Genomic DNA, 22,103 nt, shown 5'->3' on the forward strand with positions numbered 1-22,103 from the left:
GGTGGGCGGGGCCGCGGGCAGCAGCGCGGCGCCGCCCCGCCATCGAACCGCGCGACGGCGCTTCCGGCGCGGAGGCGACGACAGGACGCCGCTTCCGTGGAGGGAAACGTGCGGCGCTTCCTGCCAGCCCCACGCAGCCTCGCGGCGCTCCGCGGCACCGCGGCACCGCAGCACCGCCCGCTTCGAGCTGTAGCTCCTGAGCCTTTGTTCCTTCGCGGCGTCGATCCCGGGCTGCAGCGAAGCCCCGCAGCCGCGCCGAATCCCGGAGCGGCGGGGCGGAGTTTGTGCGCGTGGCCGCCGCCCCCCGACCCGCGCCGCTCCGGTTTTGGGAGCGCTTTACAAAACAACGGTGTTTTTTTCTTTTGTTTTGGGCTCAGCTGCGCCACGAAGCCGCGGCAGCGCCCGGAGGAAACGGACAGCGTGGAAGTTCTCTAAAAACACCACCGTTTAATTTTATAACATAACCAGGGGTTTATTCCACAATATAAACTGCAACGTTTGATACAAGCTACCCAAAAAAGGAGAAAGCCAAAATACAGCTGTGGCAATTACTTTACAGAGCTTTTTTTTGTTTGTTTGTTTGTTTTGTCTTCTACATCACGGCCCCTCAGTCACACTAGGATCTACCACCTGCCTTCTGTACATCAACCAATGCTAAAAGCAACGCGTCCCCAGCTGCCATTCCAGTCGCTGAAACCAGACATAGAAGTTATTGCTCAGATAAATAAACCTAAATCTACCAAAAACAAAGTGGGGGGGCGGGGAAACAAAAAAAAAAAAAAAACAACCCAAAACCTAAAAGTCTCCAAAGAGTTGATAACAGAGTAAACAGGGATCTCCTCCAACGAGGACTGCTTGGAACAACCCGTGCTGTGGGGCTCTGTGCACCGCGCAGGATTCAAAGCGCTGCAAATCCCAGAGGTACGGCGACGCTGTGCAAGGAAAGGAGCGCGGCCCAGCAGTGCCTTCGAGTCCCCCCCGCTCCGACAGCCAGCTTCGCAAACCTCCACAACCACAAAGATCAAAGGGAGAATACAAAAGTGTCAAAAATCGTTTCGAGTTCTGGAAAATGATCCCGTGAGGATAGAAGTAGCACCAATCGCAGCCTGGTTCTCCAAACAGCCCCTGCAGCCCCAATGGAAAACTGCGCAGCTCGCCCTGCTCCAGTCCTGAAGGCTCTGTGGACGCTCTCACTTTCGGTACGGGGAGCCCCTCCCGGCACAGCTGGCACAGATGTAATCCTCCTTCTCGGCCATTTCGGGGGAGATGCCCACGCACACCTGGTGGAACCACTGGTTGCAGCTGCCATCGCACTGGACCCAGTCCACCTGGGGAGGAACGGATGCTGCGGTTCAGAGGCACGGGACAAACGGACGGCATTCAGGAGTCGCTTTCCAACCCCATTTATCCAATGAGAGCACAGCACTGCTGCACTGGGACCCAAACCACTGCAGCCCGGCTCCTGCTGTGGGACTCACAAACTGCCCTCCCCTCCCAGCTCTCCCACCTGGGGCAGTGATGTGGACAGAAAGGCAGCCTCTCACACGCAGGGCAATGCCATTCTTCCCCATCTTTCAGCACAGATGGGCACAGCAGAGCTGCAGGGCTCTGTGCCCACATTCAGGAGTGGAAGCGAACGCATTCCCATTCACCCTGCTGCCCCTTCCCAGCCCCACAGCACTGCTGTGATGCTCAGCCCCGCTCCCCTTCCCTGCTGCTCCTGGGGAATTCAGAGGTGTGACACCTTCACACCCCTCACACTGCCTCCCTCTCTTTGCAAACAGCATTTCTGCAGACCAGCAGCTCCCGGCCCGGCGCTCAGTGGGATCAGCTCCACTCACCTCCTCTCCCTCAGGCTGCAGACACGTCACTGCAGGGCAGATGGCATCTTCATCCTCAGAGTCCTCCTGCTCAGAGAACGACGTGTCGGAAGGAACCAAATGGCTTTCACTGCTGCGCTGCACCTCCAGGAGCCGCTCCCTCTCCCTCTCCATCCTGCTGCTGCTGCTGCTCAGATCCTTCGTGTGACTCAGTTTCAGTTTCTTCTTTTTGGGCGTTCTCATTTTTCTTACCCTTGCTCTCTTCTCCTCGCAGAAGCTCTCTCTCTCGAAACGGCGCTTCATTTTTCTCTCCATGTAACTCATTCCATCCTTTTTGCCCCGGCAGCACTCGCTCTGTCAGAAAGGTATTTGGCAAATGGTGAGGACAGAGCTGACGGACACAACTCCATTATACTACACCCCGTGCTTAGGAGGAGTCTCCAGTACAAGCAGAGTTTGTCAGAGCGCTGCGTAGGGGAGCAAAGGACGGGGTCACACTTCAATGAGAGTTTATAGAAAGAAGATTCTCATCTCCTGTCCACGCAGTGCCCCAGGGGCAGCCAGCAGGGCGCCGAGCACAGGGACAGATGTATTTATCATGAAGAGGAGGGATCACAAAATCCAGATTCAAACTGCAGAAATGCATCAGACCCCAAATGACATCTGATGGATTGGACACGTTACCAACATCTCCACTGCTCTGGGGCATGGGAAGCACCTTCCACGCTCACACACACAGCACGATGCCCGCGCTGCCCCCCACGCTCAGACATTCACCTTTTCATTGCTCGGCCCACCCGACGGTTTCTGCTCAGCCTGCAGAGCGGGGCTTTGCTTTGTGAATAGGATCTGGTACAGCTCCTGTATTTCAGGCAGAGAAACCTGCAGCAGCTGCGCTTCCATCATCAGCTCGTCCAGCTCGGTGCTAACGACTGCCAGCAAGGAGAGAAGAAAAGGAATCCCTCCATGTCAGCACTGATGGAACACAACCCGTGAAAGACCTTAAATCTGCAACTGAACAAATTTACTCTCATCTGTTCCCTCTTCGCCGCTCGTTTTTAACAGCAGAGTTAAAATGAGAGTTAAAAGTTTCCTCAGAAGTTACTTAGCAGCACTGTGACTTCATCCTCCCCTGCCTGTGGTTTGTGCCAGCCCTATGGCAAAGCACTGCCATCGTTCTCCTTCCTCTGAAGACACAATTAGTGTCGTGATCTCACTGCAGCACGAGTGGATGAGATGAACAGAGTGGAATTCAGAAGTGAAGCCGAAAGAGGAGAGGAGGAAGAGCTGAGGATGAGCCTTGCACCTGAAACCTGCCCTATGGGCACCACCCCCACCCCACAGAACGCAGAGAGGGCAGCTCACGGCCCATTTCACTGCTTTGTGGCACTGAATTACAGAGTGCTCCTACTTGGAAGCATGAAACTAAGGCTGGACATGGACCTCTCCTCCATCAAACACATGAGAAAAAGAAAAGAAAAAGAAAGAAAACTATCAAAGTGAAGATTACAAACCATGAAGTGGGATGCATTGCTGTCCTGTAGAAAATGGAGAATGTAAATATATGGTTCTGTTATCCCAGTCATGAGGCATGGAGAATGACATAGCTCCGATTGTTTGAGACACCTAGAAAACAAAGCAGAACACAACGCACAGGATTTTCATTACGCATTTCGGTCTGAAGCGTCAGATAGCTGCAAAATGAAAAATCAGAACTCGTTTCTTTCACAGCTGCTTGGAACTTGATCCCTAAACCCTTCATCCTGAACCTGGAACACGAGCAGCATTACAGCCGGGCTGGGAGCTGCTGGCTCAGGTTGTGACTGCATGCTGTCCCCGCTCACATGGCCATGGTGACACCTCCACAGCCCTGGGGTCACCATCCCGGCCGGCTCAGCTCCTTCCTGAGCCTCTCCTGACACCTCTCACAGGAGCACCCAACCTTCACTCTGGGCATCTGGGCACCTTTATGAACCCCCTTCACTTTCCCTGCTCACAGCTGGTTTTCAGGTTAGTTTCTCACACCCCGTTGCCCCCTCTGTGCAGTGCCCTGGGCTGCAGTTCTATGGGAGGCACCGCTGCTGCAGGACAGGAGGGCAATGCCAAGGAACATCATCCAACAAAGAAAACTCAGAGTCCATGCAGAGCGAGGTTCTGGCTCACAGCTCAACCCGAGAAGGGACAGAACCCCATGGCTGCACTGAGCTCCTGCCCAGACCCCCTCACTGCTGCTGCTCCAGAGGTGCAGCCCCAGCCCGGCCACACAGGCAGCACAGAGCAGCCCCAGCCCCGGGCAGAGCAGCAGTTGGATAAGCAAAAGTGATGCTGCTCAGGCAAAGCCTGAAAGCAACACTGCGTGTCATTCCAAGGTGGTTCGTATCCTTAATGCTGCACAGACCTCTTGTTTCAGGCTTTTTTCTCCTGCATTTATGATCTCAGGAACACCAGGACTGTGACACACTTCTCACTGCCCTTTTTGCTGACAGATTTCTTTACCAGAGGAAGCCCCAAACTGTCCCAGCTCCCACCTTAAACACTGCAGCTCGACTCAAGGCAGCTCCAGCCAAGGTCCAGCCTGGGAGTTTTAGTTTAAGTGACACAGAGGGATGGAGGGATGAAGACCCTCTGCTGAAAACCACCTGATCTGAGCAGAGCTCAGAGCTCAGGAAGGTTTGCGTCTCCATTCCCAACTGTAAGATTCAAATACTCGTAAGATGAGAACACAAAGACTAATCAAATAGTGAGAGCTCTTAGAAACAATATCTCAGCAACTGCCATTAGTGGCATCCCATCGGTGCCCAGAAGCAGGGAGAAGCAGAAGGAAGAAAAGGTCCTTCAGGAGCCGTTGTTCTCAGGACCACAGGACAGAACAGGAGCTGAGCACACGCACTGTGGCTAACAACCCTACTTCCCTACATCTGTAAAGCAAGACATGAGCAATCTGCCTCGCCAGCATTTGTAAGGAGACACAGAGCCCCCAAAAAGCAGAGATGTTAAAAGCTGCTCTCACTGACCGCATCCCAGCCACAGCCAGGGCTCAGCCTCACCTTGTTTGTCTCTGGCAGCTGCCCCGCCGCGCTCTGCCACCTGCTGTACAGCAATCCTGAGCCAACTTTGTCCTGTAGAAGTTTGAGATTCCCTGAATACAGCATTTGTTGTGCTCTGTGCTGCCAGTTCACAGTTCTCTCTATCATGTAGCGCAGGGCGTCCCCCTCGGGGAGCCGCACGCGGATGCGCTGCAGGGAGGCCAGCAGAGGAAGGATCTTCTCCAAGGGCGGCTTTTCCGAGCGGCGGCACAGCGGGCAGAGCCACACGCGAGGAGCCTGCAAGGCGTGGGGCACGGAAACGCAGCCGGTGTGGAAGAACCCCCTGCAGAGCTCACACTGGATCATGGGAGCGGCCGGCTCCTTCTGGCACACGCAGACCTTCAGCTCTGCGTCCTCCTCGCCGCACAGCAGCACCTTGCCCTCGTTGGCCGCCCGCAGGGAGCGCAGCGCCTCCATCTCCTTCAGCCGCGCCTCCCCGAGCGTCGCCATCTGAAAGCGGGTCGGAAAGAAGGGATGAGATCCGAGCGGCGCCCAGGAGCTCCGCACGGGCTCAGGAGCGCCCCCTGTCCGACGGGCTGCATCCCTGCCCGCCTCCCCTCAGAGCCGCCAGCGTTCGAAGGGAGGCAATTAGGACAGACAGCGATGAGATTTCAGTTCTGCTTTCCACCAGGACCAGGGACACAAAGCTCATTCCCTCGCAAAATTAACGACAACCAACGCAAACAGACTGCAAGAACTCGGAAGGGACTCGAGCTCAAGCAAAGCTGCAGTGCTTACCGCAGACGCGGTGTCTTTGCTCTCACACAGAGCTCTCTCTAAGTCACTCAGGCTCTCCAGTTTGGTGCTCTTCTTCTTCCCGCTCGGCATCGGCTCCTTCAGCTTCTTCTGCTTTCTTTTCAGGCTCAGCGTCCCAATATCGCAGCGGGGACACAGCACCTGGTGGGCAGAGGAGCAGCGTGGCTGTGATGCTCCGACTGCATCACGCTGCTCTCACAGCCACGTGCAACCACTTGGATCGAGAATTCCTGCTGCTTTTACACCGCAGATCCGGGCTCCGGGCAGAGCTCAGCTGGGAATCGAGCGGAGCTGGAAGGTGGGAAACTGGGGGCCACCCACTGTGTTTGAAGTTTAGAATTCGAAGCGCAGCGCAGTGCCACCACTTTAAGATCAGCAGAGCAATGCTAAGAGTCACATCTCCCTCTGTTTGATGAGTTAATCCCCAACTTTCGCCGCGGTGCTGTGCAGCTCTCTTACCTCCAGAAGGGAATACGGGGAGTTCTCACACAGGAACGTGTTGGCTGCACACTCCTTCCACGCCTGCACCTCCGCCACCAAGGACTCGAGCCGTGGCAGGTAGTCCAGGTGCACCGGGATCGAGCGGCCCCTCGTCACCAGCTCCACCAGCGTGTCCAGGACGGGCACACGTCCTCCAACCTGCGGGGTTACAAAGCGGGGATGCTCCATGGGCTGAGGAGCTCCATGGGCTGAGGAGCTCCATGGGCTGAGGAGCACTAAAGGCGCCGCCAGGAGCACCGCAGGACAGAGCTCACTGCCACAACAGGTGCCGACGGGGTGCTGAGAACCACTGTGCAGAACCTCCAGCACCACAACCACAGCTCGGGGACCACAGCCGTGCTGGGCACGGCCCCACAGCCGCCTGCTGACACCTGCATGGAACTGCAGCCAGAATCCCCGGCACACACAGACGTGTTTCCATCCCAACAGCCAAAATTCCACAATCCAAGGCCGTTTGATTAAGCCTTCTCATGATAGCCTTCGAACAAAAGTTAGCAAATCTGGAATGCACTCTGGCCTTTCCAAGGATTTAATGCCTGTGAAAGTTTGTTGTTTTGTGTTTTTTTTTTTTTAAATAAAGCTGCAAAATAAGTTTCTACTAAAATCCCAATTCAGGTTGGATTGACCTGAAAACATCAGCACGCCCAGTCAGGGCTCACTGCTAACCCAGGACAGGGGAATATCACTGGGCTTATCAGCACATCGTGCTGCAGGCAGGCACTGCTGACGGCTCCACGCACACAGCAGTGGTGTGACAGCACTTCCCTCTGCCCACAGAGAAGCCCAGAGCTCCGCTCACACACCTGCAAAGCTTCCACCTCCTGCAGCCAGTCCTGCGCCTTCTGAACCGCGTCCTTCAGCGCCGCGCCGCTGGGGAGGTAGGCAGGGATCTCCTCTATCTCCTTCACTGCCACCACGAGGCTGCTGAGCGACTGCCTTGGCCTGGCCAGGAGAAACAGCTCAGAATGTAAAGCAGCCACAACGCCTGGGGCTCGCTGAGCACCAGAGATGTGCACTGAGCACACGGGGCACAAATAACGCAGGGAGAGTCCCCAGAAAGGTTGGTTTGCGTGCTGAAGATCCTGCTGGCAATGCTAGCAGCAGGAAGCAATCTGCTGGCTGTTCCAAAAACATCTGCATGTTTGGGCTGCAGGAAATCCAACATTCACCAGCTCCTGAGGGCAGACCTCTGGTGCTCCAACGCACCGAATCCCACAGCAGAATCAGCCTCAAGATTTCTACACGAGATATCTGCCTTTCAGAAAGCAGAAAATGACAGTTCTATGATCCTAAATGTAACTGGTGGGATATGCAGTGTTCCCATGAATATCAAATAATGTCAAATGCAGCCATTGCTGTATATAGCTCGTCATTTCTTCCTGCTTTCTGGCCAGGTGAACGATCAGCAGTTGCAAATAAAAGAAAGCTGTAAGTTAATACATCTGACTCATACTGAAGCTGTGCTTTGAAATTGTGCTAGGACCACTGGTTACCCACCTTGAGCTCATCTGAGGCTTTTGCTGTGACTGACCAACTTCCCTTTTGTCTTTTTTGTTGTAATGGCTCCAGATGAGCACTGCTCCCAGGAAAGCCTGAGAGATTTAGGGCCGTGGTTTAGTGGTGCTGGGCTGATGGTTGGACTGCGTGACCTGAGTGGCCTTTTCCAACCTTAATGGTTCTGTGACTTATCAGCATTTCACAGTTTGATTCTGATTGTTTAAAAAGGTACAAACTCAACTTCATCTCTACTTTGGAGGCTGAAACCAAACTTAACCCACTTCTGTGCTCTGATGTTACTACTTTCAAAGAGCCTAACGGGTAGGAAACAGCCAGGCCCATAGAATAACATCTACCAGTTGGTGATACATCTCTGCCTCAGCCCCACCTGGGCACACATCTCCCACCTTCCTGACGAAGGGCTGCACAGGAGGGAATGCTGTCACTCAGCCCCACCTCCATCCCCTCCAGGACGGCACAGAGGCAACAGGGAGCCCCTCTGGAAACAAAGCCAACGATTTTCATCTCAAACAGCAACACAAAGGTCCCACTTCTACCTGGCCTTTATCAGGTTTCTGGCTTTGTCATCCCAGTGCTCGGACACAGTCAGCAGCTCCTGCAGCTTTGCCATGGCCTTCTCAACTGCTGGGTAGGGAGCCAGGCCAACGCCGGAGTCTATGAGACGCCTCATATCGTCCAGAGTGAGAGAGTTCTGCTCTGACGAAGCCATCTGCACGTCCTCCAGCCAGCGGGCCTGCTCCAGCCTGACCCGCAGCTCAGCAAGTTGGGGTAAATCCACGTCGAAGTCAAAGCTGACATCCAACAGCTCCTGGAGCTCCGCAGCACTCGGCATTTCTTCAGAGAGCAGCTTTTGGCTTTGCTGCTGAAAAGCTTCCACGCGATCAAGAAGGTCCTGTAACACACAAACGCATCCATGGAACAGAACAAACCAGACTGCCACATCTCCTGCACGCCGAAGTGCAACCTTAAACATTCAGTTTAATGTTGCTGGCAGCCACCACGTCAGCAGGCACACGGTGTGCACAGCACATCACTGTGGTGGTTGGAAGAACCCAGCGCTGCGCCCCCAGCACACAGCACAGATATGAGCACCTCCCCGCAGCGACACCTCTGCCATCAGACGGGTGTCACACTGAGGAGCAAAAGGCTCTTCAGGGAAAGTCAGTGCTCCATCGGTGCCACCTCCTGGCTTTGTTCTGGGATGTTTATGAAGCCTGAAGAACATCCGTGTATTTCCATGATGGAAACAAAGCCTTTCTGGAGATACCTCAAACCATGAATCAATCGTCAGGAGCTCGGGCACTGCTATGAATCCTACAGCTGGAATTGCCTCTATTCTCTTACTTTTTCTTTCTAAAAGCAATCACACTTGTTCCCTGTTTGGATATGTGAACACTTCCATGCTGAGGTCCCTTCGCTGTGCCCGTGCACCCAGGCAGCAGGCAGTGAGCAGTGCCTGAGCTGCAGCTTCCCACTGCTCAGCTCCCACCTCCTACTTCAGGACTGCAGAGAGCACAGAAGAATGCTGCAATTGTATGTGCCTGGCGTTGCCCTGCTCAGGAACACCAGATGCACAGAACTGTTTGGCTGTCTGCCATTCCTGGACTTCTGCTTTTTAAATAACAAGATAACTTCAGAACAACAATGCTATAAACAACAACTACAAAAAAGTACACAGAATTCTACAATATCTGAATCCCATATTCCAGGCCCGAGAGCCTTAAAGCCATCGCCATGCAGAGGGTCCAGAGGAGGGCCACAAAGATGATCAGGGGACTGGAGCACCTCCCCTATGAGGACAGGCTGAGGGAGCTGGGCTTGTTCAGCCTGGAGAAAAGAAGGCTGCGGGGTGACCTCATTGCAGCCTTTCAGTACCTAAAGGGAGCCTACAGACAGGAGGGGAGTCAACTCTTGGAAAGGGTTGATAACTGCAGGACGAGGGGGAATGGTTTTAAGTTGAGGAAGGGGAGATTTAGGTTGGACGTCAGGGGGAAATTCTTTACAGAGAGAGTGGTGAGGTGCTGGAACAGCTGCCCAGAGAGGCTGTGGATGCCCCGTCCCTGGAGGTGTCAGGGCCGGGTTGGATGGGGCCCTGGGCAGCCTGGTCTAGCATTAGGTGGGATGATTGGTGGCCCTGCATGTGGCAGGGGGTTGGAGATCCATGATCCTTGAGGTCCCTTCCAACCCTGGCCATTCTGTGATTCTGTGGAAGGCCTGCCAGCTTTCATCCTTGGCACAAACAGCTTCAGGGGTGAACGAAGGGCAGAAGTGGGCTGACACAGAGCCACGTCCCCCCCAGAGCCCACGTTACCTTCAGCAGCGGCGTCTGGCTCAGCAGGCAGGGCAGGGCATAGAGCTGCCTGACGAACAGCCGCAGCTCGTTCACAGTCAGCTGGTTGGGGCATTTCCCCCCTCCGGAGCGGTACCTGCAATTACACACAATGAAACCTCGTCAGATGCCACTAAATCCTGATCTCACCCACTCCAAAATCTGCTTCTCATTTCTCGTCAGCTGGACTTCATTCACACGCAGTGCAGCACCTGAAGGCACCCAGGGCCCAGGGCTCACATGAGGGGAAACTCGAGTTGGTGAGAGCAGAATAAACTATTGTTGAAAACACTCCTTCAAATTAAGTGATATTCTGGAACGGCTCCTCAGCTTGGGCAGAGCACCAGCTGTTACAGCACCAACTCAGACTTCTTTCCAGAACACAAAGCAATTGTGGGTAAGCCATTCAGTGCTGTTGCAATAGCTATTGTAGGAAGCTCTCCCCGTGCCCACACAGAGAGAGAGCAAATCCCACCTCTGAATGGGTTTTGTGTCCACAGGTCATGCAGGCACTTCTCAAAAATCCTCTCTGTGCTGAAATCACCACTTTCATTTTTACCTAAACGCACCGCATCAAATGAGAGGCTGCTCAGTGCCACCCAATTAGCTGATATTGAAAAAAAGCTCTCTGGTGTCAAGCCAGGATGAGCAGGAAGGGAAAGAAATCTCTTACAATGCTGGCTCCAGCTGAACCTACAACGCGTTGTTTAAACTAATGAGGAAAACAACACCCCTGCAGGACACACAGCTGCAATGGGAACGCAGCTCTGATTCCCTTTAACTCAATTCCTGCACAGAACGCGCTGCCAGGAGCAGGCAGCCAGATACCCAGGAATGGAACACCAAACCATGCCTACCTTCAAATTCCACCAACAAATAACCTGACGATGTACTGTAAGTGCTGCCAAAGGAAGAGCGAGCGCTCCTCAGAGCTCTCATACAGCATCATCACCAACAGGGTAACACACTTCAGTTTTCCATAAGGAGTAACAAATGCAGTGGCACTGGCAGCCCCAGCAGCTCCCAGTCCTGTGCCATGAGGACACCTGGAGCAGCTCCCACTGAGATTCAGTCCATCTAAAAGCATCACCACCACTGTCCGCCCCCAGGGAATGACAGAAGAGTGGAGCAGACTGGGAGCTCGGCACGAAGGAAAGCTGAATCTCCCCACAAAGATTTTATCTCGAGAAGATAAAAGGATTTCTTTTATTTGTCAGTCTTTCACCGCTGCCTATCGCTCACCACTGCCACGTGGCTCAGGTTCTGCTGCAAACACACAAAACAGTGTTTACCTGGTTTGTCTTTTGCCATTAAGGAGCTGCTGTGCTACTGAGGCACATTTATCTGCGTCCTGGGTGACCAAGCGGAGGTGCCGCAGCAGGTCGTTGTCCGGGAACTTCTTCAGCTCTGATTCTTCTATCAAAGCCTTAAAACTGATGAGACCTTTTGGGAAGACACCACGTCAGCACAAGTGTCCCTTCAGGATGGGCTTCAAACATTAAGGTGGAACAGTGTAGCACAATAAATATATTTCAACTGCAGTTATGCTTGTATGAAAGAGAAAAGCAGTTTATAACCTTCTCACATAACTTCCAGAGAAACAAGAGCTGAAATAATTACTTTGAACCATGAAATCAAATATGACCTCTTTCAATTGTCACGTATGACAAAGTTGCCAAGGTTCCAAAATCAAACATTTTACACTCAGTCTTTTAACAGCATGCTGCAGTCAAAGGGAAGGCACTTACTTCTCTTATTGCTGATCTTTGCTTCCAGGGCTTCGTTCACATTGGAAGCCCATTCATTGTACGACTCTGCACGCATCTTCAGAGCATTCATCATTGGATAGAGCTCCTCCAGCGTGTAGCGGTACCTGGAGCAGCACAGGGGGTCAAACTCTTCAGCAGAGACTGGGGGAGCAGAGCACACTGCCCATACAGCACAGCTGCAATCGCACAGCACACGGGGCTCACAGCTGAGAGCTGCAACCACTGCGTGCTGCACCTCACCCACAGCAGCCACACAGCAGAAAGCACAGAAGGTACGTTTGTGTAGGGCTGAGATGTGACAAAGAGCAGGAAAAAAAGACAGCAGGAAGGAGAGCTAACAAAGGCAAACCAAAGGTTACTCCACAAGGACTGGAAGTAATGCAGGTGATGATGACTTTGCTGCTATAAAACAAAAAGCAAATTAATTTGCTCAGTAATTTCTGCCATCACAGAACAAGAGCTGAACGCTGAACAGAAAGCATCTTTGTGCATGAGCACATGAAAGGAACTTTGTTTTGAGAGCACTGTTTGCAAAGGACCACCAGAGACAGAACACAGCATCACTGACACAGCAGAGCCCAGCAGACATCTCCAGAACACAGCTTATCTGCTTACCCCAGTTTGTATTGGTAGGTAGGGCAGGAACAAAGATCCTCCACGTGATACAAGCACACCAGCAGTCCTGGTTTACACGGGCAATAAACAGCAGACATGAAACAAGTGGTTTTGCACTTATAGCACTGCCGCTCATCATCGGGGAACAGCTCGAACGCCACCCTCTCTGAGTCCGTCACCCCCTGCAGAATGGCAACAAACAGGTGTGCGTCCCTTCAGAAGCTGAACGTATCAGGTGAACAATAACATACAGAGATACGGCATTAAAATCAGACAGACAAATCAGAGGGCAGATGTAAGGCAGGACCTGCAGTGCCTCTCAGCGCTGCCTCAGTTCACTGCCGCATTCCCACAACTCACCAGTTTCTGAACCTTCTCACGCAGCACCTTCTCGTCATCGATCATGATGGCCATGTCCTTCTGGACAGTAGATGCCACCACGACATCCAGGACGTCAGCCTTGGAGGCCATCTTACAAATCATCTCATCGTGAGAGAACACGCAGTAGCGGCTCAGCAGGCGGTAATGCTCAATGCACTGGCGACCCAACGGCAGCTGCAACGACAGAAATCACAGCATGAACACGGAGTTCTCTGTGAAAAGCACAAGGCGTTGCTGATGCTTTATGCTACGAACCAAAAACTGCCAAAGGAAAGGCTGAGACAAACTCTTCTACCAGCAACACCCCTAACAGAGACACCAGGACCTCCACAGACAGCCACAGCCCACTGCATTCGGCTTCCAGCAACACTGAGCAACTTCCTCCTGAGCTGGGGACCAGGTTTGCACATCAGCAGTAAAACACTGCTTGTATGACAGCTAGAGACAACCTGGAACCACACACTTCACAAGGAGTTGGTTTTGGAACGCACCCAATCCACGGTGCAGAAGTTCACAGCTTCAGCAAAATTAAAGCCCTGATTGAAGCCGCTGTGATAAGCTCTTGGAAAGGTGATCACAAACTCTCCAGCACACTGATTGGTCCGATAAACCTAGGAGAAAACGGAGATATATCAGGTCAAAGCTGAACAGAACTAACAGGTTTTGGCTCCTTGACAGAAACTCTACGGCAAAAACAAGGGTCTGATTAAACAGGCACAGCAGGAGCTCTGGCCACCGTTTCCATCCAAGATGCAGAAATTACATTAAGGTGGAGCTCCAGAAAAGATTTGCCAAGCAGTTCCCAAAGCAATGATCCCACTGCCCACCCCTTCCCATGGCCACACTGCACTACACAAGGAAGACACAACACAATGGAAACAACCCCAGCATCTCTGCAATACAAGGTGCTTCGATTATCAAGCACGAGGTGGAATTCAGTGCAGACAAAAAGGGCTGAGGCAGGGGGAGCAGCACTCCAACATACAGGCACTCCGTGGGCCATCAAAGTATTTGGGTTCATTATGGTGACAAGTTGGTGCAAGAGGTCCGGCTGAGACTCAAACAGCTCTGGAGCAAGCTTCTTCATCACGTCCTCCAGCTGTTCTGCTGCGTACCCAGGGGCTCCGTACCACGTCTTTGGTTCTCCCCTGCAAGATTATTTACAAAGGTAACTGTACACAAACCTGTAAGACATCCTGCTCAAATACACCATGTCAAAGGGAGGGCATATCACCAGGAGGAAACACAAGGATTGCTCTCCTCAATCCTCAGTTTATGCAGGTCCCTCCTCCAGACCTGTGTTCTGCACCACCCACATTTCAGGGAGCACATTTTAAATGTTGTGGAAAGGAAAAGAACTGAGCCATGGAGGATTCCCCTCCTCACTGTGTGCTGAGCAATGGGTGACAACGGCAGGAGTTGTGCTGGGACACACAGTGGGGTGTGGACACAAAGAGAGGTGATGCAGCAGCACTGGGGCCCTATGGCACTGGCTGAAGCGAAATGGTTTTAAAAAACCTCCATGATTTCCAGTTTCACACCAAGCACAATAAAACACCTGCTGGGACATTCACTGCATCTCTCGTGGTTGTTTGAAAAGCTGGGAATGGATGTCCCCTTCCAAAACACAACCAGTGTTCAAACACAGCAAACTGAATCACATCTAAGGCTGCAGCACGGCGTCCTCAGCTGAGCTCTGTGAACCCGCTGCCAGAAAAGGGTGAATGAAAGGGACAGGGCTCCTCCATGCCCCTCACTCACCAGTGCAGATAGTTGATGGAATAGCTCCAGTGGTCCTCAATGTGCCAACAAAAGGAAGAAAAGCACATTCCCACATAGAGCCAGGGCAATTTCATCCCACATATATCCGCGGTGATGTGGGCAAGAACAGACTGCTCCATCACAGGCATGTTGTTTAAATTCCAGCCACTATCAAGGTATTCCTGAAAATTGAACAAGAGTTTAACAAACATGAAGTGAAAAAAACCAAGAAGAACAGGAAGAAGAAAAGCATCCTTCCCAACTGAACCAGGAATGGGTCAATCAGTCAAGGAACAAAACCTCCATTGTCCTGATTCTTTTCAGTAACTTTATCTGACTTGCCTTGTTAAAATGAGATTGTTTTGTGCTGTTTTTTTTTTTTTTTTAATCTCCAAGTTATTTATTAACTTCTATGGTAAACCTATGGCTTTTCATGTGTGATCACCAGGTATTTCATTTCTGCAAAACTGATGTAATTGTCTTCAAGTTCTACACCAGATACACAAAGCAACGCTTTGCAAGCCAGTTCCATTATTTTGCTTTGAACCAAAGTGAATGATTGGAGAGCTGATACAAACGTGCACAGTGAGCTAATAAGGACCCACCTCCTCCTCTGGTCTCACTTTGAATTTCCCATCTCTAACTGGGAACCCACTGCCAAACTCCTTTGAAGCGATATCAGCTCCGTATTCCACAGTGACGTCCTCCTCAATGGTGCTGACAAGTCTCCAGAATTCCTTCTCAACCAGCTCAGTGGGGACCATCTGGGTACGACAAAGAGGACGTGACACACTCGGGGTGCACACCCAGCACTCTGCACACGCAGGACGTGCAAAGCCCAGCGCACACCACGTGTCACAGCGTGGCTGCATCTCCGGCTTCTCAGCAACGCGTGCAGTTGGACAAAGTCCTTCCTCACAGAGGCTTTCTCAGAAGTGAAAAAATGAGCAGTGGAATAGAAAACCACGATGCCACCAAGCACGGGAATCACCAGCACAGACAGGAGCTCTGATCTGCCAATTCTTCCCATACAAAACCAGGATTCTCCTCCTCTCTCCCTTCCCCCTCCCCGAGTTCCACTTTAAAATAAGCACAGAAAATTCAAACTGTGTTACGGCCTCAGGATGGAAGCAGAACATACATGGACTGGCATGTTAAAATAGTCGGACTTGAAGGCATCTGCCATCTCCCCAAAGGTGCGCAGCGTGTAGTCCCGTGCTGCCTGCTCAAAGCCAAACGCTTCTTGAGGCTTATTGCACTCCTGCAATCACAAAGACAATTATTTCCACGATGTGTTTCCACAAAACAATCCAGACTGTGATTTTACACGGCTGGGCTACGACTGCCCTGTGTGATAGGGGCAGGAAAGCAGACCCGATGGAACCACTGCCCCAAATCACAGCAGCAGAGGAACAGCCAGAAGGGGCACTCAGGAGCACCCTGACCATCTGCTCCTAATCCACCAAGTACAGAACTGATGGGTAAATGTGCACAAACATGAACGAATCAATGTGTCAATGCTATAATTTCTTCTTCCTCTAACACAGCTAAGAAAAAAGCAAAAGCTTCCATACTGAAGCATATGGTGACACTCCCATTTGGAATACAAAAGGAAGGTACCCATTAAATCCAAAGTGTTCCTTGGAATTTCAGCTGTGTTAACACACAGCAGCCATGGTTGCAGAGCATCAAGTGACAGCTGTGCAAGTGGAGCACACCTGGCCTGCGTTTTCCTTTCCTCCTCCCTCACCTTGTTTCACAACTGTGCGATAACAAATGGTGTTTGCAACCCCTAAGCCCACATTCAGAACAGAAAGAATTTTCAGCCTCTTACACCATTAGTCAAATTACCTGAGCCAAACACTGGGGGCACCTCCAGTCCCCCTTGGGAACATCGTGAAGGGGTGGAATTAAACAGAAGGTATGGTAACTGTCATCACAGCCATCACACAGCAGGAGACGGTCCTCGTCGTTACCACTGCCACATAAGAGACACACATACAAATCCACCTGTAACAAAAAATGGCCAGAGCAGGGATGTGAGTGCTGAAGGAACTGATGGCCAAAGAGCAGTTCGTCCACTGCATCATCTGTGCCACTCAGCAAGGTGCATTTCTACTGCCCCTCTGCAATGGAGGTCAGACAGGTGCACTCAACATTATGCCTCTGTCAGAGTTTACAGCCTGCCTCCCACGGTTAGAGGCACACAGAAGTTGCAGGCTCTTCCAGGGACTTTTTCCTCAAACAATTCAGCAGGAATCAGATAATTCCAGACCAGCAAATTACGTATCCTCCAGGTAATGCACCTTATCTATCCTGTTATTTTCAGCTTTCCAGCAGCCCAAAGCTTTGCAAGCATCTTTGCTCCATCAGGCACAAAGTTTTGTTTCAGTGACTTAAAAAGCACCACAGGTTTTACTGTGACATGAGTGACATCACTGCATCCCCACCGAGCCCCAGCAGCACCTGGAGCTGCGTGAGGCAGCGAGGAGCACAGGGCATACTCACAGCACTGGTGGGCTTTTTGGATCGGGCTTTGGATTTGTCCTTCTCCTGCTCCCCAGCATGCTCTCTCTTCTCAGTAAGTTTCACTGTGCTGTACATTTCCTTTTCTGCTGCAACACACACACAAAAAAGCCATTATAAAACATTTAACACTTAGCATCACTGGTTATTACTTTGTTTGTTTGTTATTACTTGTTGAGATCGCCAGGGATGTTACATTTTGCACAGAGCTCCCCGTTTCCTTCACCCCTGCTGCACGCTGTGCTCAGTGCCAGCAGTGTGGCCACGTCCATCAGCTGCTCTGCTGCCCCATCTCAGGATGGCAGCAAAGCAGCAATGCACACAGCTTCGCTTACACTGAGGCAACATCTGAACACCAGCAGCGCCCACGTGAGCCAGCATTGGATCATTCCAACTGCTGAATTAAAGCCTGGCCTTAAAACCACGTCTGTGCAAGGCAGAGGAGCCCACTCACTGCTCTCTGTGCTCACCATTCTCACACTTTGGAGGGGCACATCCCATTCTGCGTCTCAGATTATGCGTTCTCGCCTCTGGAGAATCAGATTCAGTTTTAATGTTGGTTGCCTGATGAAGCAAAAAAAGGAATTAAGAGAGTAAAACTGAACGAGTCAGTAATGCCCTTAAACAGAACACTTTGGCTCTGCATTTGTGTTTGGGAAAACCTTTGCTGCCCTCCAATTCAGGGCTGCCCACCCACAGATGGAGCACTCCGAGCTCCCAGCCTGAGCACTGCTTTTGGTTTTTCTCGTTTTCCTTTTTCAGGTACCACGCCATTCACACGGCTATAAATATTTGTATCTGTTTCACCAAGATAAACCACCCTTTACCACTGGCACACATTGGGATTCCCCCTCCCCAGAGGCAGGGCTGGTCGGATGGGCTGGGAGCCGCCAGTGCGGTGGGAGCTGCTCTGCACGGGGCTGGGGCTGCAGCACTGCCAGCTCCCTTCCAACCCAAACCATTCCGTGCTTTAATGGCCGGGGGGACACCAAACTCACACAGCATCACTACAACACACCGTGCATGAAGCCCTGGCTCAGCACACAGTGGAGCAGCTCACCTCGGCCCGCAGGCGCTTCGCTCGGCGAGCAGGAGGGCAGCTTTCGGATGGCTGCACCGACTGCCTCTGCGGGATGTCGTGGGGTTTGTACTCCTTGTCCTTCGTGTCGCTGGTGAGATCCGGCTTCTGCAGGCACTGCAGAGGCACAATTGGAAATAGGATTGCTTCACTTCTGCCCCCGCTCCTATTGGGAACTTTGTGCTGAGCAATTTCCTGGCTCGTGTGAGAGAATGCAGAACGGGGCCTTCATATTTACTATGCCGAGTTAATAGAAACAATATTTGTGACAGTTCTAACAGTACTATCTTGAACGAGTTTCAAAATCCCTTTTTCTTGCCCAGCAACTGGAACTGCACTTCTGAATGCCAAACCATTTCTGACCCCGAGCTGCAGCCCTGGCACAGCTCTGCCTGCAGCCCTGGCACAGCTCTGCCTGCAGCCCTGGCACAGCTCTGCCTGCAGCCCTGGCACAGCTCTGCCTGCAGCCCTGGCACAGCTCTCCCTGCAGCCCGGCGCTCCTCCAGCCGCCGCTGCTTCACCCTCCCAGCTGCACACGAAGCCCCGGCAGCCCCACGTTGTGCTGCTGGCACACAAGAAGCAGCAAGGCGATGTGCAGCCACGCTGCTCTCCATCCTGCCCAACAGACACAGAGCTCTGCCTGCAGGAGCTGCAGCAGTTACATTTCTTGTGTGTTGCTGGAGGGGAGGGCACTGCAGGGGAACTCAGAGCAAAGGAGAAGAGGACGACACGAAGGAATGAAAGCTGCTTCTGTGCCTGGACGGATTTCTGAAAATCAGGCACAAACTGAGGCACATGATGCTCAGTAACAGGAGACAGACCCGGATGCTTTTAAAGGAGAGAACAACAAATGCTAAGGACAGGAGGAGACTTTTTTTGTCAGAAACAGCCCTCCCAACCTGCAGCCACATCCCAGTGCTGGGTGCTCCAACCAGAGCTCTGCAGCAGAGAAAAGAGGATGGGAACTGCACGAGAACTGCTGCGGTGGCACAGGGATGGATTCTCTGCAGACAACAAAAGAAGTCAGACTTTGAGAAACAGATTACAGAGATGGGGAGGAAATAGAGGAAAAAGTGGTGCTTCAGAAGACAAGATGAAAAGGAGTGAACAGAAGAGAACACCAGGGCAGGCAGAATGCTGCTGGAATTAACAACTCTTCTACGTTCTGGGTCCTCCATTTACATCCTCGTGTGAAACCTGAAACTTCACTACAGCTTCTACTCCTTCTGGAACTGAGGACATGCGATCCTTGAAAGCAAATAACTAGAAGGCAAGCAGCTTTTCCTAAACAAAGTAAGGATGAAACACAGAAAGACAGCAACAAATAGCAAAACTTGCCTCATTTCAGTGCAGAGCCCAAGCAAAGAAAGAGCACTGCTCAACAAAGGGAAAACCCAGAAGACGTTTCCTACAAACTACACTTTCAACAACTGTTGAAGTAAAACCATTTCGCACCACCTCAGCAATCAGAAGGCAAAGCAGCAGCACGAAATGGCAGCTCCTTAAGCTTCCACTTCTTGTAGGTCCAGCTGAAAACACGAAGTGCTGTCTTATGAATGACTTTGAGCAGCACAATAAACTGCAGGCATGCACCTTTCCCAAGGGCACCCTTTTGGAAAGGCTGACCAGGTCAGGATGAGATGGAGGTGATGGCACCTTGAAGAATCCCACTTGGCAGCAACCCTAAAACATTTCTCTTGGTTACAAACTCTCCACACGGCTTGCTGCATCACCACAGACTGCACATTACCAACTGCATGGTGTAAAGCTTGAAATGCAGGTGCTGGAAAGACTCCATCGACACAAAATTAACAGACTGGCTCTGACACGGGTAGGATTTGAGTTAGGACACAGCACAGCTTACCAGCAGGCTTGCTCCAGACTGGAATAAGTTGTAAGGATAGAGAATTCGCTCGTAATGCGCGCGGATGTGTGAACCCACAGCCTTGCCAGGAGCAAATCCCATCCTTGTGGCTATTTTGGTCCATTTCCTCTCTTTGCAAACGACATCAAACCCTCCTTCTTCTGCAACTAGCTGGAAGAGAGAACAAAACGGCTCCAGTTTAACACTAAGATGATGAGCACTGAAGGAACACTGAGCATGAAAGGAAACAGAGACACAACGCAGTCACTGCTTTAACAGAGAAAACTCATGATTCTACGACTATCCATTTTTTCAAAAAGATACAAAGATTATTTAAAATCTGTGACTGGCACAACCACTCTTCTCACTGCAACGTTTCCTATGAAATGGGCTCAGAACCAAATAGGAACTGTCTGATGTGTAAAGAAGTGGAGAGAACCGTCCCTGGGGGCGGTGAACCCCAGCCCTCACTACCGGAATGCACAGCCACCCCTCACAGGCTCCATCCCCAAAGTATCTGACTTTTCACTCCCTTGCTCCTAGTGGAAATGCCTTTTCTACCTACTATTGTTCAGCAGCTTCCTCCAGTTATAAACATAAGTTTCTTCCTGACCAGTTTGCTTCCAAGTTGAGCCGCAGAAGAGCTGAACATCTCATTTCATCCCTGTGCTCAGGTGAAAACTCCCACCATCACATCCCCTATTGTCACATTATCTCAGTCAGCTTTAAATAAAGTAATAAATTTCCAGCTCATGTACAGCCCCAAGTCCTGAAAGCTCTGTTAATACAACATCATCTCCAGGTTAGTTCCCCTTTAGCCTTACCCTGTTAAGCTGAAATAAATCCAAGATCTTCCTCTCCACGTGTGGAATTTTCAGCGTACAGCCCTGGAGCTCCCAGAATTTTGCAATCTGGTCCAGGAAATTCAGCTTCACACGGGTTTGGGCCTGGAAAGCAACGAGTGAGCACTGTGCCATGTGGAGGCACAGCTTCCAGCCCTGCCCGCTGCTCCCACCGCTGCCTTCCTGCAGCCGGAGCGGATGGCAGCACTGAGTGGAAGTGCTCACAAGCAGATTCTGCACCCACATTTTCTAATTGTTCCTTCCGAACAGCTCATTATTTTTAAAGCCCTCTCTACGAGCTTCATCTCTTCTACTTTTAAAAGATGCTGCAGATGCGCAAAACGAGGGCAGAAAACGCACGGCGCTGAGAATTTGAGTTTAACCACTTAAAAGTGGAGTTGCGTGCCTTTAACAAGCATTGATTTTACTTTTTATGGCTGGTATGCCTCTATGCAATCGCTGGAACACGTGGATTTCTGTGTGTTAACTCAAAGCCGATGTGCAGAGGTACCAAATGCTGCTGGCTGAAGCCACACAGAGCTCACGAGCAATCAGCTGGAAAACATAACTAAGGAAAGGGGAAAAAACAGAGGGAGCAACGCGTGGCTTTGCAGCTTACCTCCAACTCATTGAGCCGCTGGATCCTCGGCGTGAAGTGAAGTTTATCAACATCACATGCAAATGGAGGCTGCCAGTCCTGGGAAAACAGAAGAGCCTCATCAACAGGGCGGGAGATGAGCGGGGCACAGCACGGAGCAGGACAGCTTCCAGCTCCTAATTCCTCGTCTGCAAACCCTCCGAGCAACCAGAGCGCGAGCAATTAAAGCTGAGGATCAGCACCAAAACAAAATACCTGCAAGCCACTGCAGTTATTTGTAAATACGACTATAGAGGAATGTTATCTCTCAGATCTCTGACACCCACCACGTGCCGGCGGTTTGGCACCGCGCAGCTTCACTGAACTACATGAGATTTGATCTGAACTCGACGGTAATTTATTACTTATAAAGCAATCTGATTATCACTAATTACAGAATGAAGATAACATGCAAGCACTACTGGGACAGGAGGGCTGTGCACCAGGAAGGACACCTGCAATGCAATGCGTTCCTGCAGTGCACGCAGCAGAAACAAGCCGGAGTCACAGGCTGCAAATTCCCAACTTCAGCAGGGAAATGAGACCCAGTGCCAAAGCAGCCATGAGCAACACGGGAACCAGTGACCCACCGTGCCAGCAGCTGGGCCCGATGGCACAGC

General features: G+C 51.6%; 1 protein-coding gene across 4 annotated transcripts in view; it reads right to left on the minus strand.

Annotated features, from left to right (window-relative positions):
- Nucleotides 1–446: 446 nt before the first annotated feature.
- KDM5B (lysine demethylase 5B) overlaps nucleotides 447–22,103 on the minus strand; it is a 28,125-nt gene continuing 6,468 nt past the window's right edge. For 2 of the 4 annotated variants that reach the window (XM_031608674.2, XM_090124360.1), the window contains exons 2-27: nucleotides 21,466–21,543; nucleotides 20,829–20,951; nucleotides 20,005–20,175; nucleotides 18,123–18,257; nucleotides 17,533–17,626; nucleotides 17,045–17,148; nucleotides 16,388–16,546; nucleotides 15,678–15,797; nucleotides 15,142–15,300; nucleotides 14,537–14,718; nucleotides 13,761–13,923; nucleotides 13,267–13,386; nucleotides 12,755–12,949; nucleotides 12,395–12,576; nucleotides 11,759–11,883; nucleotides 11,303–11,453; nucleotides 9,993–10,107; nucleotides 8,218–8,573; nucleotides 6,967–7,105; nucleotides 6,122–6,301; nucleotides 5,645–5,803; nucleotides 4,868–5,356; nucleotides 3,335–3,446; nucleotides 2,598–2,752; nucleotides 1,842–2,174; nucleotides 447–1,328 (exon numbers count right to left, since the gene is read on the minus strand). In XM_031608674.2, the coding sequence (XP_031464534.2) occupies nucleotides 1,191–1,328; nucleotides 1,842–2,174; nucleotides 2,598–2,752; nucleotides 3,335–3,446; nucleotides 4,868–5,356; nucleotides 5,645–5,803; nucleotides 6,122–6,301; nucleotides 6,967–7,105; nucleotides 8,218–8,573; nucleotides 9,993–10,107; nucleotides 11,303–11,453; nucleotides 11,759–11,883; nucleotides 12,395–12,576; nucleotides 12,755–12,949; nucleotides 13,267–13,386; nucleotides 13,761–13,923; nucleotides 14,537–14,718; nucleotides 15,142–15,300; nucleotides 15,678–15,797; nucleotides 16,388–16,546; nucleotides 17,045–17,148; nucleotides 17,533–17,626; nucleotides 18,123–18,257; nucleotides 20,005–20,175; nucleotides 20,829–20,951; nucleotides 21,466–21,543 (4,437 nt within the window). In that variant the 3' untranslated portion in view covers nucleotides 447–1,190. Of the gene's footprint in view, nucleotides 1,329–1,841; nucleotides 2,175–2,597; nucleotides 2,753–3,334; nucleotides 3,447–4,867; nucleotides 5,357–5,644; nucleotides 5,804–6,121; nucleotides 6,302–6,966; nucleotides 7,106–8,217; nucleotides 8,574–9,992; nucleotides 10,108–11,302; nucleotides 11,454–11,758; nucleotides 11,884–12,394; nucleotides 12,577–12,754; nucleotides 12,950–13,266; nucleotides 13,387–13,760; nucleotides 13,924–14,536; nucleotides 14,719–15,141; nucleotides 15,301–15,677; nucleotides 15,798–16,387; nucleotides 16,547–17,044; nucleotides 17,152–17,532; nucleotides 17,627–18,122; nucleotides 18,258–20,004; nucleotides 20,176–20,828; nucleotides 20,952–21,465; nucleotides 21,544–22,103 lie in introns of all 4 variants that reach the window. The other 2 variants (XM_031608673.2, XM_090124359.1) reach the window with 1 other exon arrangement.

The sequence above is a fragment of the Phasianus colchicus genome, chromosome 25, assembly GCF_987193195.1.
Source record: "Phasianus colchicus chromosome 25, bPhaCol1.hap1.1, whole genome shotgun sequence".
NCBI lineage: Eukaryota > Metazoa > Chordata > Aves > Galliformes > Phasianidae > Phasianus > Phasianus colchicus.